The following is a 23,470-nucleotide window of genomic DNA, read 5'->3' as shown; positions in this document are numbered from 1 at the left end:
GTGTGTGTATACACTTACAGGCAGCTGCAAGCTATCAACCATCAGTGCTGGGAATAGAGTATCCAGGCACAGCATGTGCTGTTAAACACTGAGCCATCTTTCCAACCCCAACAGCATCCCATCCTCCTGCTCTCCCTTTTGTGGCCCTTCCTTCTCTCATTTGCTTCCTTAGACATTCTTACTACTACTTTATTTTATATGTAAAAACATGATTTTTATGTGTAAAGTCAAAAGTTGTCTTTTTCTTTTGTTTTAGTAATTTAAGTGTTCTGGTCTTTGCCATGTCATGATTAACAATTAATTATTTCTAAAATGCCCATGCCTAGTTTAAGCGACCTTAAAAACTTTTAGGGGTAGAGGGAATACCTACCTTTATGGAAAAAGCAGTATTCACTCTGCCGACCAGGAGTCATGGTTTCAGTCTATTCCAGTGGCCACGTTTGACGTCAGTGTCTATAGACTAGTGGTCTGCAGTGAGGCACATTGTAGGAATGCATATGGCTAAATTTGGTAACAAAGAAAATGGTTTTGTTTTTGTCTTTTCTTAAATGTACATTGGTAGTCTGCCTGCTTGTTTATGTGTGTGCGGGTGTCAGATCCCCTTGAGCTGAAGTTGCAGACATTTGTGAGCTTCCATGTGGGTGCTGGGAATTGAACCCTGGTACTTTGGAAGAGCAGCCAGGTCTCGTAACTGCTGAGTCAGCTCTCCAGCAATACTGAGCCCCCCGCCCCCGACTTTGGTTTGTTGTTGCTTGTTTAGTTTGGTTTTTTTTCTTTTTATTCTTTACATATACTTTTATATTATTACACACATATACAATTAACTATGTATAGCAAGAAGGCCATGACTGTTTTGGTTTTGCAAGACAGGGTTTCTCTGTGTAGCCTTGGCTGTCCTGGAACTCACTTTGTAGCCCAGGCTGGCCGTGAACTCACAGAGATCCACCTGCCTGGGCCTCCCAAGTGCCGGGATTAAAGAAGTATGCCAACCACCACCAGGCTTTTTAAAATGTTTTTTTGAGGTATACATTTTACATATATATGCATATATATGTGTATGTATATATGTATTTTTGAGAATGTTGTATAATGTGTTTTAATCATTTTCGCCCTCTCTCCTCCAACTCTTTCCAGATTTATATTATAATTTATATGTATACACATGCAGTATAGACACCAAGACAAGCAGACATATTCTAGTGGTACAGCTTGAGGGAAAAAAAATTAGCAAGGGATTCTGGCTTTTAAACAGTTAGGTAGACGTGGTAATCCCAGCACGTGGTAACATAGACAGGAGGAGCACGAGTCCAAGACATGAGTCAGGGCCATATAGCAAGACTCTGTGCACAAACCAGGGATCTGTTGGGAGACACTTCAGGCTTCAGAGCTCCAGCCACTTGACATGAACATGGGAGCCATGGGAGCCCCTGGTCCACTTACCCAGCAGCCTCAGCACTATTGAATTCTTTGTTGCTTTTTCAGCTTCTACTCGAACACGAATGCAAAAGCAGAAAATGAATGATAGCATGGATGTCTCAAACAAGGAGGAAAAATGAGGATCTCAGGATTCTGGACACTGTGGACCATGGGGGACCTGACACGTGTCTCCTGGATGTGACTATAGTCCCAGGTTCTGCTCATGGCTGTGTTTACTTATGGTGTAGATATAAAATGTGCAGGTACAAGTTTTTGTATTTGTGTGGGTGATTCCTAAGCCACTTCAATGTTGTAATCAATGGTATAGAATTGATAGTACACAGGATTGAGAATCTTGTGCAGATCATGCCATTTAAAACATGAAAGCAGATTGTTTGCATTTCCAACAAGAGCCTGCTGCCCTCAGAAGTGAGGCTGCCTCTGGAGGGGGTCCTAACAACCCCCTCACGCCTGGCTGACTACTTTGCCTTTCCTCGTGGCACATGTGTGATGTTTGCTCTTGGTTTTATTAATTTATATGTTTTTTTTTTAATTTAACGTGAATACCCTTGGAAAATGTGTCTTGTCTTCCAAATGCAAGTTGATTGACTGTCCACAACCAAATTATCTTGAATCTTCTACTGAAACAGATTCTTACAAACCGGGGGAAACTACTAATTTCTATACATTGGGCTTATTTTAATATTAGAATCTAATGTGCCGTGTGTTTGTTTTACATATTTTACCTTTGAAATACAAGCAAAAAAGTATAAACATATGATACTGTCTTACTACTGACACAGATTTCATACCTCAGAACCTGTAAGAATTGATTCTTTTTTTCATTCAACTCATGCTTTAAACTGAAGATTATTGATAATACTCCAGGTTTTTTTTCTTTTAATCATTCAGATTACTGAATTTATAAGTACCCATGTAGTACTTGAAAGTCAAGTCTGGCCACAGCTGTGCTGCATAGGACCCTCCTACAGTACAACCCAAGTGCACTTTCTAATGTTTCTAGGTCCTAAAGAATCAAGATACAAAGTAATTTTGTTCCACAAGCAGACTGTTAACTACAGGAGCCTTCAATTTTTTTTTTCCCCTCATATAAGTGTCTAATTGCATCTCAACAATTTATTCTGTTCTTTTAAATTTGGAAACATTTGTGTTTTTTCTGGAATAGTACATGTCTTCCTGGTTTCTTTTGAACTGGCAATTATCTATTTTTTTAACCCAGTCTGGTCTAATAACACTGGCTCATTCAAAGCCACACTATTTCTAGTCCAGCATTACTGCAAGTAATCAAAGGTGTTTATAAAAAGTTAGGCATTAATATTCTCTCTGATGCTGTGCAGAAGCTTCAGATTAAAATAGCTGCAGTGAATAAAGAGGCACTCCCTTTGCCCCTCCACCTAAAGGTGTATTTAAATTATCTTGTGGAATTAACTTATTTAGAGATGGTATAATTTAAAATAGGTGATATTTAAGATAGCATCAGCTAGCATTTAAGAAAATCACTTTTTCTAAACTCCATACTTTTTGAAAAGAAATCTGGTCTTGTTAAGAAACAAACTTCTATTTTTCTCCTCAATTTAGTTTCAGTTTTACTAGTTTGATAGTTATCTCCATAACACAAGCAATAGACTGCTTACCCCGTTTTTTCATTAAGTTTTGCATGAATTTCCTACAGATTAGATAGATTTTAGGTCAAGGGCTTACCATGCTTCTCGGTCTCTTACTAGTAAGTTCAAGTTAGAATTAATGACAGAACTAGAGAAATTTTCAAAGATTCTATATTGAGATTTCTTCAAGCTACAGATCCTGCACTGTTGGTTTTGTTTTTGTACTGGCTAAAACCATACATTCAAATTGCTATGTCCCTGTTTTCTATAATAGTTTGTCTATTTTAAAATAAACTAGTTGTTAAGAGCCTTACTGGTGTGACATGATCTCTGTGTTAAGTGTTTTCTGTATATGATCTTTCTCCTAACATCTCATCCATTCTGACGATCCTCAGATTTTCAGAAATGTGCTTTTAAATATATATTGTTACCTTTTGCCTCGATTTTTATGAAATGAATGTTTAAAAGCTCTGTGCTTTATGAGACTCTGTCAGAGACAGGCAGGAAAAGGGAGGCTCTGGAACCTTAAAAGCAACTGGCACAGTAGGGCACAAAGAAGGGTCAAGATGAGACTGTAGGTGGATATTTAACTTCCAACTGGTGGCTGCAGGGCCTTCCCACATTTGAATATTTCTTTGTTGATAAACAGCAAATCTATTCAAATGTGACTGTAAATGACAGGAGGCTCGTTTACAGTAGCAAGCTAGTGAGGATTTGGGGGCCTCAAACATAGGCTGAGCTTCAGAAGAAGAGTTGTCTGTGCTACCTGCACTAGGCAAGGGTCAAAACAACAACAACAACAAACACAGAATCTGACTGTTGTGGCAAGTGCTTGTAATCATGGCACTTAGCAGCTGAGTCAGGAAGGTATCTGTGGGAAGCCAGCCTGGCTTACATAGAAGACCTAAAATTTCTAAAGAGGTGGAGAGAAGATAGAATGACATACTAGGGAAAATATTTATAAAAGATACATCTGATAAAGGACTGTTATGTAAAATATACAAAGACTTTCCGGAGTTCAACAAAATGAAAATAGACAAGTTAATTTAAAAATGAGCCAAAGACCTATCTAGCTAGAACACCAAAGAAGCACCAATGGCACATACTAATTAAGCACATGCAGTGACAGTCACACCATATATCATCTGGGAGATGAAAAGATGACAGCGGCAGCAGGACACACTTGCTCAGATGGTCAGAATTTGGACCCCCAATACCACCAGAGGCTAGTGACAGCAGAACTCTCCTTCATTGCTAGTGGGAAGACAACTTGGCAGTTTCTTAAAAAGCTAAACATAACCTTACTGTAAGATCACACAGCCACATTCCTTGTGATTTATTTACTAAAAGGAACTGAGAACATGTCTGCACAAAACCTGTCCACAGCTGTTCGGCTACTTACTCATAATTGCTTAAACCTGGAAGCAATCAAGATACTTTTCAGTATATGAATGGATGAAATATTACTCTGCACTAAAAAGAAGCTGTTAACCCATGGAAAGATAATGAAGGAATCTGAAGTGTCTGTCTCTAAGTAAAAGAAGCCACTGTGGGGAAAAAAAAAAACTGCATGCTCAGATTTCACTGACCTTTTGGAAAAGGTAAAAAACTATGAAGCCAAAAGAACAGTAAGAGGATGGAGATGGCTGTGCTGTTAAGAGCACTGGTTGCTCCTGCAGAGCACCTGGTGAGTTCCCTGCACCCACGTGGCTCACAGCCATTCAGAACTCTAGTTCCAGGGAATACGGCCCTGTCTTCTGTCATCTGCAGATAATACATACAAATGTGTTGCACATACAGTTATACAGGAAAAGTATTTCTACATGTAAGTAAATTTTAAAAAGACAGTGGTTGCCAGGGATTGGGAAGAAGAAAGGGAAGGGACAGGTAGACCACAACTATTCCATGTGTAACAATGGAGATGAGCTAGTATGTTTGTCCAGGCCTACAGAATGTACACCACGAGTGAAATTTAGAAACTAGCTTTTGTGGGATAAGGTTGGGTGAAGGTTTTCATCAGCTGTAACAAGTGTACCACTCTGGAGCAGATGCTGAAAGTGGCAAGGTAACACATGTTGGTGAGGCAGGGACAGAGGGAGGTATCTCTGTACCTTCTCAGTTATGTGAAATTATTAAAATGTACAAAAAAATTGCATCTTCAAAACTATCCTGGTTGGTTTTATAGCAACCTGACACAAGCTTGAGTTACTTGGGAAGAGAGACCTGACATTGATGAAAAAAAAAAAAATACCTGAGATCGGCCTGTCGGTGAGTCTGACAGGCATATTATACATCATTGTGTGGAGGGCCCAGGCCAGCGTCTATGGGGCCAGCCTGGGTTGTGTAAGCAAGCAGGCTGAGTAGCACGTCATAGAGCTCGGCTTGTAGCAGCCCCACCCCCCACCCCCATGGCCTCTACTTCAGATCTTGCCATTAGAGTTACATATTCAGATCCTGCCATGAGAGTTGCATATTCAGATCCTGCCATGAGAGTTGCATATTCAGATCCTGCCATTAGAGTTACATATTCAGATCCTGCCATGAGAGTTGCATATTCAGATCCTGCCATGAGAGTTGCATATTCAGATCCTGCCATGAGAGTTGCATATTCAGATCCTGCCATGAGAGTTGCATATTCAGATCCTGCCATGAGAGTTGCAAGCTGAAATAAACTCTTTCCTTCTCAAGTTTCTTCTGGTCAAGATATCACAGCAATAGTAACTGTGGTGGCTGTTCTTGGTTGTCAGCCTGACTGTGTCTAGAATGAACTACAGTCCAGAAATGAAGGACACGCATAGGAGAGATTTTCTGTTTCAAGTGGGTGAATCCACTTCTAGTCCAGACCTTTAAAGTGCGAAGACCCAGATCTTAAGGCTGGAAGACAGGCTTAATCCAAATCTTGAGGCAGGAAGACACACCTTTAATATGGGCGATGCCTCTGCTTTAAGTCTATATGTGGACATGAAAGAAGGAAGCGTTTGCACTTTGCCTGCTTACACTCACCTTGCTAGCACATCACTGGCATTCAAGTCTACTTTGGGATCCCAGCATATACAGAAGACCAGTAGAGACATCCAGCCTTGTGGGACTGAGCACTAGATTCTTGGGACTTTCTATTCACAGCCAGCCATTATTGGATTAGCTAGACTGCAGCCTGTAAATTATTCCAATAAATCCCCTACCAACCTGCCTACTAGAGATTCATTCCATAAGTTGTTACTGTAAAGAACCCTAAAACATTAACCTTACCAATAAACAGCAAAGGCTATAAAATGAATAATTAGACTCTAAAAATAGGAACCATTTGTCTGTCAATTTTGCTGTATCTGAATATCTGCTTTTAACAGTACAGACCATAAAAGGGATTTTTAAATAGCCATGAGACATAAAGTTGATACTTTGATTTTGTTGTTCAACAATTTAAGAAGGCAATTTGTTCTATCATCAAGTACTTTATTATCAAATAATTACACACAAGAACAAGATTTCTATTTCCAAAAAAGGTTTCCTTTACATAATACCATATTGGGAGACACTCTGAAGTATCCAATGCTACATCCAGTTAGTTTCTTCTTTTGCTACAAAGTGGCTTGTTTTGGTCTAAAAACTCAGACTTTCTCCATCACATTAATTGCTACTCATGAAATGTGTTAGTTACTTTCTATATAGTACTTACTACTGCCAGGTTAAACTTATTTTAGCTGGGCCGTGGTGGTACACGCCTTAAATCCCAGCACTCCAGAGGCAGAGGCAGATAGATCTTGGTGAATTCGAGGCCAGCCTAGTCTACAGAGTGAGCTCCAAGACAGCCAAGGCTCTACAGAGAAACGTTCTCAAAAAACAAAAAGTTACAGTGACATAAAAGCTAGCTACACAAAAAAACAATCAATCTTACAGAGGGAGGTCCTCCTTAATATAAAGAAAATTTATGCAGATATATAAGACATAGGATTCCAGATGTAATATTCAAAGTTAAAATACTTCACTTTCAACAATGTCATATGAGAAGTTAACTTGGAAAGTAGAAAATTAAAATTAGCCCTTGGCCCTTTGACTATTTAGTTTCTAAGGCTTTTTTGTGAATTGTAATAATGCTCTAAATTTGCTACTCTTTCTCAGAACTACAAACTAAAAGAATATGAATATCAGCAATTAGACTTCTAGTGTAATTAGAACCTAGCTGTTCTCAGTACATCCTTAGATTGACAGTAAATTAGCTGAGTGCCATTTATACACAAGGCACCTGTGTTAAAGGCTAAAAATGTGGGTGTGACAGCATTCCTTAGGTAACTATCTCAGCCAGTTGAATATTGGACCATTTCTCCAGATTAGTATAGGTAATACAATGTCCCAAAGATATCCACCATAAGTTACTCAGAAAAAGAAATGGTAACTATAATGACATTTTCCATTTTAGGTGATTGATACCTTTTATTTTTCATATATCTTCATTATATCCTTTTCCTACCTTAACTTCTCCCCACTTTCCTACCTATCCAACTAAATGGTCTTTTTTCCTCTTAAAAAAGACAACCAACTAACCAAAATATGGGGGCAGGGAGGGAGGTTTAACAAAGACACCAAGAAAGCACACAAAACCATGGAGTCATGGAATCCATTTATGTTAGCCAGTTACTTCTAAACACGTATGAAATCAGAGGCTGACAGCATGCACAAGACCTGTAACAAGCGTAGGGCAGACAGATCCCTGCTGAGAGGAGAAAGTGGACACAAAGCCCCACCCTACCCAGGAAGCTGGTACATGTTCACTTAGAGCCTGTCATATCCAGTTGGGGCATTCAGTGCCTGCCACTGTAAACCTTGGGTTAGGCAGATGAGAGGACGGCCTGCAGCCTTCTGCCAGAACACAAGAATCTGGCCAGCTGCGACTCTCAGCAATACTGTTAATCACTATTATTTATTTATCTTTGCGGGATGAAATGGAAAGGCTTAAGCATTCCTTTCCACATTCAGGATCAGTTCTTAAAGGCTCCAACTCTGCTGGCTTTGCTGATGAAGTTCTTCAGAAGGTCGTGGTCCATTTCTGCAAAGCCTGATGTTTGTGTCACTACAGTCAGATGGTTGATGCAAAACCTGAAGCAGAACTCTTCTAAGTCCTAGGAACAACAACAGCAGCTTCATGAATTTGTATCCCAGAGCAATGCGACAAGGCAAGAGAATTCCTCTCAGAAAAAGGATCTGATAGCCAGCAGGAGGGAATGTCACAAGTCCACTACAGTTAGAGCCACTATTAACTACAGTTAGTCCATGTTTCTGGAAGTGTAAGTAACAGCAGAGTCCAATGCAGCCAGGGCAAAGCACTAGCCTTCCAAGAGAGGAACCGGAGCAGAGGCACCCTTCAGCACCTTTTCCTAGCAACAGTGCTTGCCATTCTTTCAATCCCTTTAAACACTTGTTAAAGCACTGTGTCCCCTGTGTTCTTAAATGCTTCTGCCTGTGAAGAGACTGTAGAAGAGGAGGAGACACCAAGACAATTGGTAATGCCAGGAAGCCAGGGTCATTAATGTCCCTATTTTTTCTCTGTAGGACAACAGGAATGAAGTGTAGACTTCATCACATTACACCTTAGGTAAACTTAACTGAGAGTCACTAAGTGGCAGAGTGTGTGCTTGGCATGTGAGGCTCTGGGTTTAATCTCCAGCTATGCAAATTTATAGATTTACATGTCAATACATGTATGTATGTATGTATAATCAGTGCTGAAGAATGAGCTCAAAGCCTCCTGTAGACTAGGTATGATCTGACCTGGCAAAGGGCGCCTGTTCATAACCAAAGTGTAAAGTTCTGTCTCTGTGTTGTTGAAGCTTTTTTATAAAATACAAAGCTCCCAACAGTCCCAAGAAATTATATATGTACACTTCCCATTATAGTCCTTTCTCAAAATAACATAGAGACCCTAGCAAACGCTGAAGATAAATGCAAACTGAGATTATCAGCAACAGAGAAGTCAATGCGACAGCCATGCCAAGATGCACACAAACCCACAGGATATTGCCTTTGTAAGAAAGAAAAACAGCTACACAAGGAAAATGTAATCACGCCATCTCAAAACAGACTGGCAGGCTGCTGGGGTCTCAATGGCAGCATGACATTTCTTGTCTCACGTAAGCTCTTGAAGATAAAATGGAACAGTCATGTACCCACATGAGAACAAAAATGTGCTGTCTGGATAGATGCCAAATACCCCAAGAGCCACTCGATAGCAGACAGCAAGCAGGAGACTGAACTCTACAGAAGGATGGAAGGATGTCTACCCACACTAGTACTGATGCTATGGAATGGGTCCCTGGGCACTGCAGTGTCTTAGCCAGAAAGTCAGGATAGCTGCTAATTACTGGGAAAGTAAAATGACCTTAGGAAACTATCATTTAAATCTGTCTGTCTTTTAGACTGGGAATTTCCCATAATTATTGTAAGAATGGGATCTGGGATTCAGTAAGTTGATACAGAATAGAACTGACTTACCAGAGAAGTCTGTCCCTTTACTAGTTTTCAAACACTTTTTAAGCATTCTACTTACATGCTACTGTTTTACACATCCACATTTTAATAAGGGCTCTCAGTTCTGTCAGGCAAATACAGACACAATGGTTCCCTGTTCATTTTCGAGCATGACTCATACTTTGTCCAAGTACTTCCTCTTACTCATGCTAGGCAAATGAACGTGACTTCCTGCTTCACTTCGAAGAGGCTCCATAAAGCCTTTCCCCTCACGTCTGCTGCCTCTTGCTACATACTAAATGGACCCTGGGCCATCTGCATTCCTCTTTTTGGGTATTCTAGTGAATGGCCCATGATGGATATAAATAAGGCCTGCCTGCTCACTTTATCATTAGGCCACACTGCCCCACCTACTACTCAAGGGCCTGCTCTAGCAACTGTCTCAATCAGCTTTTCAATGTACTGGTTCCTTTTTACACAGGCATGCTGGGATTTATCTCAGTGGGCCCTTCAATGTGTAAGTGAAATTACCAGGATACACTGTTCTGGTTCTCCCTTGCCAGTTCCTCTGCTTTCATTCTCTCCTGGGCCTTCCTGAAGGGCTGCACTGCAACACTGTAGCTTTCACATGGGTAGATCTGAGCATGCACCTTGACTCGCTAGGGCTTTAATGCATTCAAGGATTTCTTTCTTCCTAAAACTCAAGTCTTTCCTAACTTTCAGGATATCACCTCCTGACCCACCTGGCTCAAATTATACATTTCCAAATATTTGCATTTTCACATTTCACTTGGCATTAAATGTTTTTTAAAAAGTACTCATGTGGCATGGCTTTACCCTGGTACTTCTTCCTCTATAGTGTCCTTTGATAGTGTCCCCTTATTGGACTCTTCACTCCTGTCTGTCTTGTAACACAGCTGGCTTACAGCTCTCAGGACACTTTGCTATGAACTGTACACTGGTTTATGCTCCTGGCTCATTGGCTGTGTCACAGATCCTAGAGCTTCTCCTAAACGCTGCTCCGAGCCACCCTAGCCACCTGGGTGCTCCTTGCTGTGCTCCGTCTCACAGGAAGAGAGTTTATCTTTTCAGTTACTCAGGCCCATAAACCTTAAGCTGTCATTCCCGGTCTCCATCCCACATCCAAGTCATCAACAATGATAATGTCTCTACCTTTACAACACAAACACATTTTACCATTCCTAGAGCCAATGACTTGGGTGAGGCCACCTTATACTTATGCTGGGCAGAGTCTCCTCATTGGACACTCCCTACCGCCAACCTGCTCTATGTGGACTCAGTTGAGTGTTTTTTGTTTGTTTGTTTGTTTTTTGCTTAAATATTGAATGAAAAATTAAACCACAAGTATATACAAGTCAGGGTTATTCTTATAGACACGTAGGAGTCTACAGGCAAGAAGATGGCAAGTTCCAGGGCTGTCTGGCTACAAAGTGCTTAAGATTAAACCTAGACTAATAGTGCGATCCTCCCTTACAATAAACAGAGGATGGCTAGGGATACATACGGCTCAGAGGTCAGCTCTTGCCTGGCAAGTACAAAGCCCTAAAATCCAGTGCCTACAACCACACACACAAAGTTTTTTAATAGAAAGTAGAAGAAGGAGGATGAAGCTCTGACCTGAGGTGGTGAGGGGCAACCATGCCCTATGAAAGAGGACAGTCGTAATGTCTGCTCCATGCAGCGTTTCCTCCCTCAGACTTAGAATTTCCTACATAAGCATGCTGCTGTTTACAAAAAAGGAAAAAGGCATTCTCTTTTTACCAGACTCTGTTTTTTTGTTTTGTTTTGTTTTTTTAAATCAATAGGGAGGATATCCTTATAACAAAAGGAAACTGACTCCAAGAAGTTATGGCCTGTTTCCTACAGATTTAGCTCTAAAATAGGTTTTCTTTCCTTTCTTTATCATAACAATACACAGCCACTGTAGAGAGTTCAAGAAGAAAGCAAAGAGAAGGAAATAAAAACCATGTCTAATCTCCCCATGCAAGTATATGCACTTTAATGACAGTCACCGCCCAGTTCCTCCATGCATATTTATAGTTTCCATTTGTTCTTTGGTTCATTTTTTTTCCAGTCAAAGTGACCATACTTTCTTTTTCTTTTTTACTATGAAGAACTTACTTTATTGTATGTCATAAAAACATTTTCACAATGTGTCATTTACTTGTGAATTTATTTATGTGTGTGCTTGTACATTGTACATGTCACAGCACGTATATGGAGATCAGAGGACAGCATGGAGTCACTTCTTTCCTTCCATATGTAGGGTCAGGGGTCTGAACTCACACTGTCAGGCTGAGCAGCAAGCCCCTTTACCTGGGCATCATTTCACACTATTGTATAAAGAGTCTAATCACTAGAAATCAGGTCTACCAGTCTCTTACAGTGCCTTCCTTTGACGTTACTGAGTCTCATTTTTATACCATTATGGTCACATACTTTCTCTAGCCATTTTGTTTATCCTGTACGCTACATCTCCACCTCCTGAGAGCTTGTTGTTAGCGCCTTGTAGGAGGGCGCCGCTTACCTGGGCCTCATACTTCACAGCGGCCGAGAGCAGGGCAATAGCGTTTTCCTCACAGATCCCTTGCTTAATAGTTTGCTGACAGAGCTTTTTCAGCCGAGTTTCACTGTAAAATGTAGCCAGATCTAGCAATCCTGATGGAAAGAAGAATTTATTATGAGTGTATTGTGAGTATTTGGCCTCAACTCCAGCGTTCAAAGGGATAGGAGCACAGCTTCCATCAGGCACAGTTAGCTCCGAGCAGCACTATTGTGGTGAACTGTAGTCACAGCACCCTAAGAAGACAACTAAAATGAGCTAACCCTGAGAAGCGCTACCTGATGACAGGCGTTAGCATGAGAATGGCTTGAATGACTTTTCCTAAAAACATAATGACAGGTTTGTGCTTCTCTCAATTATCCTCTCCTAGATTAGCAGAATCTTCTGAGGGCACACCCATCAGCAAACATGTCAGAATTAAAAAGAAAACAGAGGTGGGATTAGAGTTGGAAGTGGGTCAATGACACAGGCACAAGTTTAGCAGGCTCAAGCACCAAATAACAGAAAGGAATCTCCTTTCATGGTCACATCTGCGCCCCACTCCTCCAGCACATGTTTCTGCTCCTTTTCAGCAGAACTCCTAGAGAGCAGCCTCCATGTGCTGTCTGCTTCACCTCCCACTGCAGCCTGATGCGGGGAGTCCTCACAGCGCCAAATTCAGAGGCTGATCTGGTTCCTCTTATTCAACATTCACCCACAGTTTAATGTGAGGTACACACTCTCACCCTGGGCACTTTGTCACTTGCTAATGTTTTTCTTCCATTAGTGCCTCTCCCTACTTCTCTTGGCTGGGCTATTTTCCATGTGCATGCCCCAGTGTTCAACCCTCACATACTTATTTATTTCTCCAAATGAGCTTGAGTCCTTTTGTTTTAAATATCACCTATAAATGCTGATGTTTCCTTTGATGTTGTCATCTCCTTTAAATAATTCAGTGGAGACTGACATATACATCGCATTTCATTTTAACCCACCTTGAGGAACAATATGGACTATTTTAAGCAGGAAAATTCAATAAGCACTTGAAGGGTCCTGTTAATTTTCAATATTGCTGTCTGAATCTTCCTTAGAGGGCTTGTCAGTTAGCAAAAATGTCAGAATTTGTCACTGGTAAGAGTTCAGCTGAGGATGTGTGTGACTGAGCTAAACCATGGTGGCTCCTGTGCCCTTGCATCAATGGGATCAGTGAGCCCAGGAGTCCAAACTCCTTGGAAAGCAATGTACATGCAAGGTCTACAGTCAGACAGTGGGATTAAAGGCATGCACCACTATATCCAGGTTTGATTTAAGTTTTAAATTATATATATAAAATTTTTTAAAACTTTTAAACCTATTTATTTGGAGGGGGTGTCATGGTGCTTATGAGGAGGTCAGAGGATAATCTGTGGGAATCAGTTCAAATTTTGGTTTGTCAGGCCTGGCAGCAATCATCTTTACCTGTTGGGCTACTGGCCTCTTTATACTATTTTTAACATTTTAAAAAGAAATAGCTTTCTCTGCGGAACTTTGTCATGCGCAGTAATTGATAGGCCTGTATAGATTGTTACATGAACGATGGTTATGTCTTTGACTTTTTTCCTTTCTTTTAAAGTCATAAACCTTTTTATTAGATTGTAGTGAATCTTCATTATTAATTAGGATATCAGACTTTGCCAGTGATGAATGAGCTTTGCTGGGGATATATGTGGTTGGGCTAAATCATACGAGAAACACTTGAGTTCAGCACCAGCAGAAGAGCTCCTGCAAGTGGTCACAGTCTTTCTTCTGGGCTGGAAAGAAGCCACCTTCCTAACCACTCAGCATTTTGCCAATGTCTTAGTAAAATCTGTGGTGATTACCTATTGCCTCCTCAGGAGATAGGCTGATGTTATCTGTGTATAGGTACTCCAGGAAAGCTCGGAACACGGGATATGAAAACTCGCTCATTTCTACAATATCGTCTTCACTGTCTTCTAATGAAGAACGGAAATGCTCACACCTGAAAGAAGAAAGAACGATCACATTGCAGGTTCTGGGCTGGAGCCAAAGGGCTGCCTGAGAGCTTTCTCTTGACGTTGTATACCTTCCTGTTTGCTAGTTAGATAGTGAGTGTCCCCTGAAAGCTCATCTATCAAGCTTGGTCCCAGGGTGACAATAATAGGAGGTAGTAGAACCTCTAAGAGGTAGGTGCTTTAAAAGAAGGGGAACTAGAGTGAGGTCTTCTGTCACCGGGGAGATGCATCCAAAGGGACATGTAGAACCCAAGCTCCTTTTTTGATAACTGGCTAGCATTACTGTCAGTGCTGTTCTAGTAGGCACTTCCCAGCATAATCTGCTGCCTTTCAAGAGGCCCCAAACGAAACCTCCAAATTTACCCAGGATAAGTTCTACAGCTCAGCCACACCAAGCACTAAGTAAGCAAATAACCTTTTTGTCAGGCATCTCAGGCGTTTTAGTATAGCAATGGAACACTGCCAAAACCATCTTCTTTGCCTTGGGTCCTTGCTTTACTTGCTGGCCTGAAGTTTACAACAACTTAGCCAGCAAGACTGCAAATGCAGCCTGCTGCTGCTGTGGGCAGCCTAGGCAGCTGTCTCTACAGCTAAACTAAGGAGACATGGAAGGACCTCTGCCTCCTTCTCACACTCTCTTTACTGATCAGTGTTGTTTTTAAAACTGAATAATTTTGTTCCTTCACTCCATTCTGTCTGAATTATGTCCCCTAAAAGTTCCAGTGTGATCTAACCCAGGTAACTGGCAATGTGACCTTATTTGGAGACAGGCTCTTTACAAAAGTCAAGTCACTGTGGTAGACCCCAAGGCAACCAGACAAGAGGAGAGATTTGAACACAGGCAGACCCAGAGGATGCCATGTGGCATGCCTCAAAAAGACAAATATTGTCACGAACCACCAGAAGCTCAAGTGGAGACCTGGTTGTTTCTCAGCCTCAGAGAAAACACCATGCTGCTAACTATAATAAAGCAAGTTGTCACAGCTTAGGCCGTGTGTGCACTGCTCTGTCATAGTTAGTTAAGTTCCCACTTTCTTTATGAAAGCTTAGCTCCATGGTGAGAGTGAACCAGGTGGCACTGTGTGACCTTACAGAGTGGGAACCTGAGACTGAAACATCATATTGGGTTTGTGAGTCACTGAAAGAAGATTTCATTATCTTTTACACAGTGACAACAAAATCCCAAATCATTATGCTAGGAGGGAAAAGCAAGGCTAAAAAGAAGGCCATAGAACTTCATATATATGAGCTTCTAGAAGATGCTTAGTATGTATGACAGAAAAATCTGGCCACAGGAACTTTTCCGTATGACAGAGTTTTCTGTATCTGACGGCAGGGTGGTGGCTTCACAGATGAGGTACATGGGACAAAGGCAAATATCACTCACTGCTCAAAAATTAAACATAGTGTGATTTAACCCATTCCTATGCTGGCATCACCCAGGTCTCTTTGGTCTGGAAAAGCCTTGCCCCACCCCAGCTTTTTTTTTTTTTTTTCTTTTCTTTCTCTTTTTTACAACATCTGAAAGCTAAGCCTGAGGAGAGAGATTATTACCATGGTTGTACTCAGGTCCCAGGCAGTAAAATAAATCAGAGCCTCAGCCAGAGCTTCCAGGGCTCATTTCCTGAACAGAAACCTCATACTTGTGGCCTACCTTGCTTCCATATCTTGTCTAATTGTCCGCCATCAACAACACTGTGTGCTTTAAGAGCAAAAGGGCTGAGGCTGGAGAGACTGGCTGCTCTTCCAAAAGTCCTGAGTTCAATTCCCAGCAACCACATGGTGGCTCAAACCATCTACAGTGAGATTTGGTGTCCTCTTTTGAAGTGCAGGTGTATATGCAGGCAAAATACTATGTACATAATAAATAAGTCTTTTTTAAAAAAAAGGAGCAAAAGGGCCTTAACAAAGCTGCCTCTTAATTACTCAAGTGCCTGACACAGTCCCTTGGACACCTGAAGTGACTGATAAATGAATTATCTCAATCTTTAGAAGAGAAGAGCTCTTACACATTTAGTGGGGGGGAGGTGGGGAGGGGGCCATGCATGTAGAGGCCATAAATGGGAGGCAACATTTGAGTCCCAGGGGTTGAATATAGGTCATTAGGCACTGTTACCTACAGAAGACCACTCTTACCTAATTTTGAGAAGGACTTTGTGAGCATAAATGTATTTTCCATCAACCAAAAACTTGAGGTCTGCAGTGTCAGGGTTGTCAAATTCCCTCTTCAGTGACTCTGCCACAGTGAGGTGGTCATCCGGTTCTAAGAGAACAACATAGTGCTTCTAGGTTCAGTCACAGATGTTGGGCTTGAAGGAAGAAAGAAGGCCCTACTCTCTGGGCATTTGGGAAATGCTGACTCCCGCAAACAAGTGACCAGCTACACAAGGCTTTACCCTGAACATGGATTCACATCCCTGAATACTCATTGCAAATTTGGCAAAACCAAAAATGTTTCCAACCATTTCACTAACTGAAAAAGCAATCAAGTCAAATTACCTTTAATTAGTATTGGTGTTGGTTCCCAGTAGTTTTAGTTCCCTTTCCCAAGGGCCCACAGAAAAGTTCATTAGATCCTGCACCCAAAGAGGTCCTAACCAGTCCTCTTCCTCCTTCTCAGGACATGCCCCAAATGTAAGAGGACAAGCTTACCCACAGAGAGGAGGCGCCAGGTAACAGCAGGGGTGGCAAAGCAGGCAAACACATCATCAGTGCAGCAGAAGTGGGTGAGGTGGGGAAGGATCACCGACTGGCCTCGGCACTGGCCCCACATATACACGTGCCCACCCTGGGTCTTGGCAGCAGATGTGTGGGCAGAGTGACAGGCTGCGATCTCTATGATTCTAAATTCACAAGCAAACACCACAGAGACACAGTAAGCAGGAGGAAAGGGAGCTGGCCCCTCCTTCCCCTGGGTGCACCTGACTCAGCCCATCAGGAACTAACTAGCTGGCAGCAGTGGGTGGGCCCAAGGAACAAAGAACAAAACAAGACCTGCACACCTCAAGTCCTAAATTTTCAGCCACAAATACTAGAGCCATACTTCAATGGCATTTGTAATTCAGGAGGGTCTACTGTTGGTAACCAACAGACCTTAAAAATATGCACCACCCTGCTGTGAGTTTAAAATGAACTTTTCTAATCTTTAGAAGCATTACTAACTAGATAATAAAGACATGGACCATGATGAATAATGATTAAGCACTAGCTCGGCAAGAGGGCTGCCCAGGGCTTATTCCTGTCCCCAAAACCACCTTCAGTCACTTTAAAGGGATAGAGCAGAAAGTCATCCTGGCACAATAAATGTAGGATTTTGTTTTGTTTTGATGCCAGAGATCAATGCTGGGCCTTCTGCATGCTAAGAGGATGCGCTATACTGAGTGGACCCTGGGCCTTCTGCATCTAAGAGCATGTGCTATACTGAGTGGACCCTGGGCCTTCTGCATCTAAGAGCATGCGCTATACTGCGTGGACCCTGGGCCTTCTGCATCTAAGAGCATGTGCTATACTGAGTGGACCCTGGGCCTTCTGCATCTAACAGCATGCGCTATACTGCGTGGACCCTGGGCCTTCTGCATGCTAAGAGGATGCACTATACTGAGTGGACCCTGGGCCTTCTGCATGCTAAGAGCATGCGCTATACTGAGTGGACCCTGGGCCTTCTGTATGCTAAGAGCATGCGCTATACTGAGTGGACCCTGGGCCTTCTGCATCTAAGAGCATGCGCTATACTGAGTGGACCCTGGGCCTTCTGCATCTAAGAGCATGCGCTATACTGAGTGGACCCTGGGCCTTCTGCATCTAAGAGCATGCGCTATACTGAGTGGACCCTGGGCCTTCTGCATGCTAAGAGCATGCGCTATACTGAGTGGACCCTGGCTCCAAGAGTTTTGGTTCCGTCTTGTGTGGGAATGAAATGATAAACAGCGTATACTGGGCAGTGTCTGGTGCAGCAATCAGCACAGCAGGGCTTCCATACTGCTATTGCCATAAAAGTGCAAAATCAGAACTTCCTTTAACAGCCTAAATTGGCTCTCTTTTCCCTCCTAGAATTGAGCAATCTCACTCCACAAAACAGTGTTCCTGTGGACTGATCCAATGGAGGCTATAGACAGAAGGAATGAAAGAAATAAGCAGAAACAAACAGAGACAGTCTGTCAGTTCAGTTGCTCCTTCCCCCTCGACAAAACCACAGGGAAATGAGTGACTGGCCAACATTGAGTGACCCTTTCTGTTAAGAATTAAAACAGGGAACTTCAGTGTCACGCGATTTCAATGAGACTGGGGAATTTAGCTATTATTGTACTTATCCTGATCCCCTAGGTTAGATAAATAACTTATCTTCAGTTCTATGCCTGGAAATGTAGCATAAGAAATTCCATTTTGTTTTTGGTCTCATCAGTCAGGACAAAGCCATGCCTCTGGTAGTTTAATTAACACAATCATCTCATAGCTTTAAGTGTAGTGCTGTATATTTGAAGCATCCACAGGTTGGTAGACCTTGCCTAGTCTCTTCTAACATCTGTATGGTGGGGCCAGGCAACTGACTCCACATCCAGGGCTCTGCAGAATGGCCCTATACAGAATGGGAAAATGGTCCAAAAGATCTGGCTTTCTAGTAAGTATACATTTTTCAACAGATAAAATTCATCTACTAGAAGATAAATGTGCCCACTGCTCCCATCAGTTTACTGGCAGGCTGCCCACCTCCCAGAAGCCATAAAGGTCTCAATGCATCAAAGCATCCTGGTGTGGGTGCAACACTAGCTCTGAGGCAACAGTAGTTTGTATAGGCAAATTATTTATAGTCTTATAATCAGTTTTATTATCTCTTTAAAGAAAAAAAAAAACCAATGTGGGGAGACCAAAGTGCACAACTCAGACAGGGTACAGGCTACAAAGCAGTCATGGCCTCACAGGCATTGTGATACAGAGACATGAAATGAGGCACCCAGAGAGGGAAGTATGGACAGTAGCGGCTCCATGACCAAGGTCATTCTAAAAGCTGCTGCAGGAGCTGCAGACTGTGGGAGCTCGGCCTCCACCCGCAGAGAAGCTGCAAACCAGAGCATGGCAGTTTGGATAAAAGAACAGACCTGGGAGCTAATGGGCCTGGCAAGCTTTGAATTTGTCACAATAACACAGAGCCTACAAGGCAGAGAAAGGCCTATAGCCAAGCTGTAGGCAAAGGGAGGCATAGTAAGACCAGAAGAAAGCATTGACAGGTGCTTCTAACTGGAACAGACAAGTTAGTCTGGGGGCCAGTGGGCCATGGAGTTTGCTAGGAGCCATAGTGCCTGTGTGCTCAGTCTTGATCTCAAGTGACAGGTGAGTGGGAGAGAGCTCTGAACAGAGAGGTGACGGAAGAAGACAATGTTCTAAGGACGATGTACACAACAGACTGAAAGGGCGGAAAAGATAGGACCTATGGCAAAGCACTACCACAGCCCATCTTCCAAGGTAGAATTAGGGTAGCCTGGATGAACACAGAGGAAGGAGTCGTCGTCAGAGATGGCCCCAGGAGTGTGAGCCCTGAAAACCACACCCCCATGGTACTGAGGCATCACTGGAGTGGGCTCCCACACACAGGTAGCTAAGCAGCTAATAAAAGGTCCTTTAAGCATTTGGATATTTTAACATACTAATAAGGCCACTGGCGTTCTGAGACAGAGACTTAAGAATCCGATTCCCAGTAATGGTTCTCTAAAAGCGCAGCGGACTACTCAAAAGGCCACAGGATCATCAAAAATGCAAGGCACAGCTAGTTCTACATTACTAGTTATAGCCCTTATGGGATAAACTTAAGATTAAGAGCAAAGAGTCATGTGCCAAACCTTTTACCGCTTCTTCTTTGGTTGAACAGAGAATCCAATGTAGATAGGTTTTATTTTTCTTTCTCTATGAACAGGTACCTAACAACTATAGACTCACACCTGCCCCACCCAACATCCAATCCCTCCAAATCTGGTTTCAATGAAAGGAGCTCCAGGAGCCATGTGAGGCTAGGCCACTAGGAAGGGTCAGGAAGGATGGAACACATCCTAGCAGATTAAAAATGTCCTCCTTGCCACATGCCTGCAACTGAGACAGGACAGCGTGCAAGCTCAGAAGTTCAGGACTGGGAACTAAGATCCTTTCAGAATATCCATCCCTGATCTGTATCACCAAACACCACTTGTGTGGGCAATAGCAAAAGTGCAAAAACATGCACAGGAGAAACTCCAGTGTTTGCAGTCTAGCTCAGAGCCCTACAAAGCAACGTGCACACCATCACTTCCCTTTGCTGCATCTCTGCTTCCTGCTCTCTCCCCCACTTCAGTGGCTCAGTCTGTTCCAGGGTGGACCAGTGGGAAGATGTGATCTCATTCTAGGTCAAAAAAGCAGGGCAATCCATGCCAGTCGCTGAAGAGATGCTAGGGTAAGTTAAGAGCAGAAGCACCATGACGGGAGGTGCCAGTGAGTCAGTTTCCTGTCTGTGCTGCCTCTACTTGACCTTCAGCACTATGTTCAGACCTGGCACTGTCTCTGCTGAGTGAGTGGGCTAAGGCATTTTTATAGTTACTCACAACCTTAAGGCAGCCTTTGCTTCTGTTTTCATTCTCTCTCTCTCTCTGGATACTTTACAAGTTCAGCAAATGATAAGAGTTACAGGCACCTATGTACCAGTTTCTGCACCACTATCATGCCTACTCCTCATTAGAGTCAAAGGTCCTATTTTCAAACTTCTACCTTAAAAAGGGGTTTGTTTTTACATATTATATAGACTATATAAGATTAACCATGTTTACAGTATGTAAATAAAAATTACAACTTATTAAGAATCCCAGTGAGGAAGTACCTAAGTGCCAGCTAATCTATTTATCCATATATTCATTTTAAATCACATATAAAAATACCACGTGAAAAAAAATAGGAAGAACATATTTCTAGAGTGACAGCATCGCTGGCTTAAAGGGGAAGTACTGTAATATTACTGTGCCACACCACTGAGTCAGATGATAGCTGGGAAGGCAGTTATGTGACCGCCTGAGGAAGCCGTAAGCTTTCAAAATCATTAGGATCATTTGGAAATTACTTAAGTGCATAAAACTGAGTCTTCCTTTTCTAACACTAACCTTTGCAGAGCAACAGTTTGGAAGTTTAAACAATGAAGTCATGCTACCTTCCACTTTGTGAATAGCTACAAGACTAGCTTCATATCACACAGGGCACCATCATTTTCCCAAGCTTTAAAAGGCAGCCCTCGGACATTACCAGCTTCCCTTCAAAATAAAAAAACACGGGGAGACATCTCTTAGAAGACAGACGCACACACAACTGCTACTGACAGTTCAGTCCAACTGTAGTTTGCACAGAGCAGTGCTGGAGGTACAACTGACACGCAGGTCAGTGAGCACAGGAGTGTCACCTCCCAACAGGTCACCTGCCAACTTTCAAAAGGACAAACAATCTGGCTAAAGACAAGTCTAGTGCTAAGAGTAATTTTCCATAGTCAGTGCCATGAATTCTACATGCTGTTTAACTACTCAAGACCACTGAGGTGATTTGGAAATATACACATTACCTGTCCTTTTCCACAACAACAGGGGTAGGATAGGACTGGTTACTTTTATTGCCAGTGCCCAACTGGCCGTAAGAATTTGCACCCCAAGCGTACACTTGACCTTCATCTGTTAGTACCAAGGTGTGTGCGTAGCCACAGGCAACCTGGAAGGACAAACAAAACAAAAAAAAACCCCTCAGGTCTATGAGTAAAAGAAAACTTTTCTTTACAAAGTTGGTAGTAGGTTAAGAACTAAAACAATAACCCAAAGGCCGCCTGTTCATACTGGCGAGCAGTAAATGAGTCAATACTCTTCAGGTGCGAGTGTGGGCCCAGTTGAGTGGCCAGGGTTGCAAACACCCCCCCTCACCTACTGCAGTCAGCTCTCAGCAACACTCAGTGTTCTCACAAGTTCAGTGTAAGACAGATACTTTAATTCTTTCTTCTAGTTATTGAGGTAAAAACATGTTTTATGTGGAAAATGAGGAAAAGTATACACATGAAAATCTCTCCAGATCAGGGCTTGAGGAGTTTTCCCCCTACTTACTCAGATAAAGAAATATGTATTTATATGTATTTACATGCTTTTAAGAGAGAGCATAAATATGTAACTATCTTGTATCTTTTTTTTTTTAACCTAACATTGTTTTTGCATTGCTTTCTCCCTATTATTCAAATCCTTTGTAAGCTGGGTGTTGTGGCAAATACTGTAATCTCTGACCCCACGTACAAGAAGAGCCTGAGCTAACATGAAACTCTGTCTCAAGAACAGCCATCTCTCATCGATGGGCACAATCTAATTGTTCATTTACCAGTAGATTAGTAGATTATTTCTTCTTACATTCCTCTTTACCATTTTATGTTTATTCTCTACCCCAAAATTCCTTCATTAAAATTATAATTACTAATGCATATGAATTGTACATATTAGTGGATTTCACTGTGACAACTAATTTTCTAAGACTTTCTCTTTGGATCCTCAGGACAATTCTCTAAAAGTAGAATTACAGGTCAAAAGGCATGAAGATACTTAAAACTGTTGGTCTGTATGTTGTCACAGATTCCTCAGCAAAGCGTGTGTACCTGCCATTCCCAGTACGGGTCACACACGAACCCCAGAAACAGCATCTCTCCGAACATCTGCATCTCAACTCAGGGAAAGGGGCTTGAACCTTTACTTCAATGGACACATCAAAGCAGCTGCACTTTTCATGTGCATAGGAGCCTGGGCTGCAGTGCACTGCAGAGACCACCAGGAGACGTACCCGCTGGACACGGATGCCTTGTAGGGCTGCTACTCTGCACGGGGTTGGCTGGTTACCGCTGCTGCCCAGACCCAGCTGCCCATTCCCATTGTAACCCCAGACGTAGACCTGGGAAAGATAAGAAACTTGACACTCAGCAGCTCAGCTCTGCCGTGAGAAGCATGCCATGCTCATATGACACCAGGAGGCAAAGAAAACCGTTTCAACAAAGTATGAAGCAACTTTCCCACCTCTCCAGTGTCCACAACAGCCATGGAGCACATCTGCCCACATGCGATGTTCATGACCACTTTATTCTGCAAACACCCGGTGACTCTCCGAGGAATGGGCTGGTTTGCTGTTGATCCAGAACCCACTTGCCCAGAGTTATTATAGCCCCAGGCAAACACCTATGTGAAAGAAAAGAGACAAATAAAGCACATGATTCATAAACCTTCTCAGCTGGACACTGACACGTACTTGGCATCTCACCACCATCTCAAGAGCTTCGACACTGGTCCCACAATGCAGGCATTATTTGTAACACTTGTGTTATCGCTACCAAGAATAACTATCATATAATACAAAAATACCTACTTCACCTC

General features: G+C 42.4%; 2 protein-coding genes across 3 annotated transcripts in view; one reads left to right on the top strand and one right to left on the bottom strand.

Moving 5' to 3' along the window:
• The window catches only part of Rb1 (RB transcriptional corepressor 1), a 136,983-nt gene extending 133,629 nt beyond the window's left edge, over window positions 1-3,354 (top strand). Inside the window, exon 27 of one of the 2 annotated variants that reach the window (XM_051160824.1) lies at window positions 1,463-3,354. In XM_051160824.1, the coding sequence (XP_051016781.1) occupies window positions 1,463-1,522 (60 nt within the window). In that variant the 3' untranslated portion in view covers window positions 1,523-3,354. The remainder of the gene's footprint in view (window positions 1-1,462) is intronic. The other variant, XM_051160823.1, reaches the window with a different exon arrangement.
• A 4,597-nt stretch (window positions 3,355-7,951) lies between these two features.
• Window positions 7,952-23,470, bottom strand: part of Rcbtb2 (RCC1 and BTB domain containing protein 2) — a 32,243-nt gene continuing 16,724 nt past the window's right edge. Inside the window, exons 6-13 of the mRNA XM_051160826.1 lie at window positions 23,117-23,275; window positions 22,887-22,994; window positions 21,643-21,785; window positions 16,731-16,921; window positions 16,215-16,341; window positions 13,926-14,065; window positions 12,052-12,182; window positions 7,952-8,158 (exon numbers count right to left, since the gene is read on the bottom strand). Coding sequence (XP_051016783.1) covers window positions 8,018-8,158; window positions 12,052-12,182; window positions 13,926-14,065; window positions 16,215-16,341; window positions 16,731-16,921; window positions 21,643-21,785; window positions 22,887-22,994; window positions 23,117-23,275 — 1,140 coding nt within the window. The 3' untranslated portion in view covers window positions 7,952-8,017. The remainder of the gene's footprint in view (window positions 8,159-12,051; window positions 12,183-13,925; window positions 14,066-16,214; window positions 16,342-16,730; window positions 16,922-21,642; window positions 21,786-22,886; window positions 22,995-23,116; window positions 23,276-23,470) is intronic.

Source organism: Acomys russatus, chromosome 18 (assembly GCF_903995435.1).
Source record: "Acomys russatus chromosome 18, mAcoRus1.1, whole genome shotgun sequence".
Classification (NCBI taxonomy): Eukaryota; Metazoa; Chordata; class Mammalia; order Rodentia; family Muridae; genus Acomys; species Acomys russatus.
The sequence above is the reverse complement of the archived record's forward strand: the minus strand, read 5'-3'. Positions and strand labels throughout refer to the sequence as shown.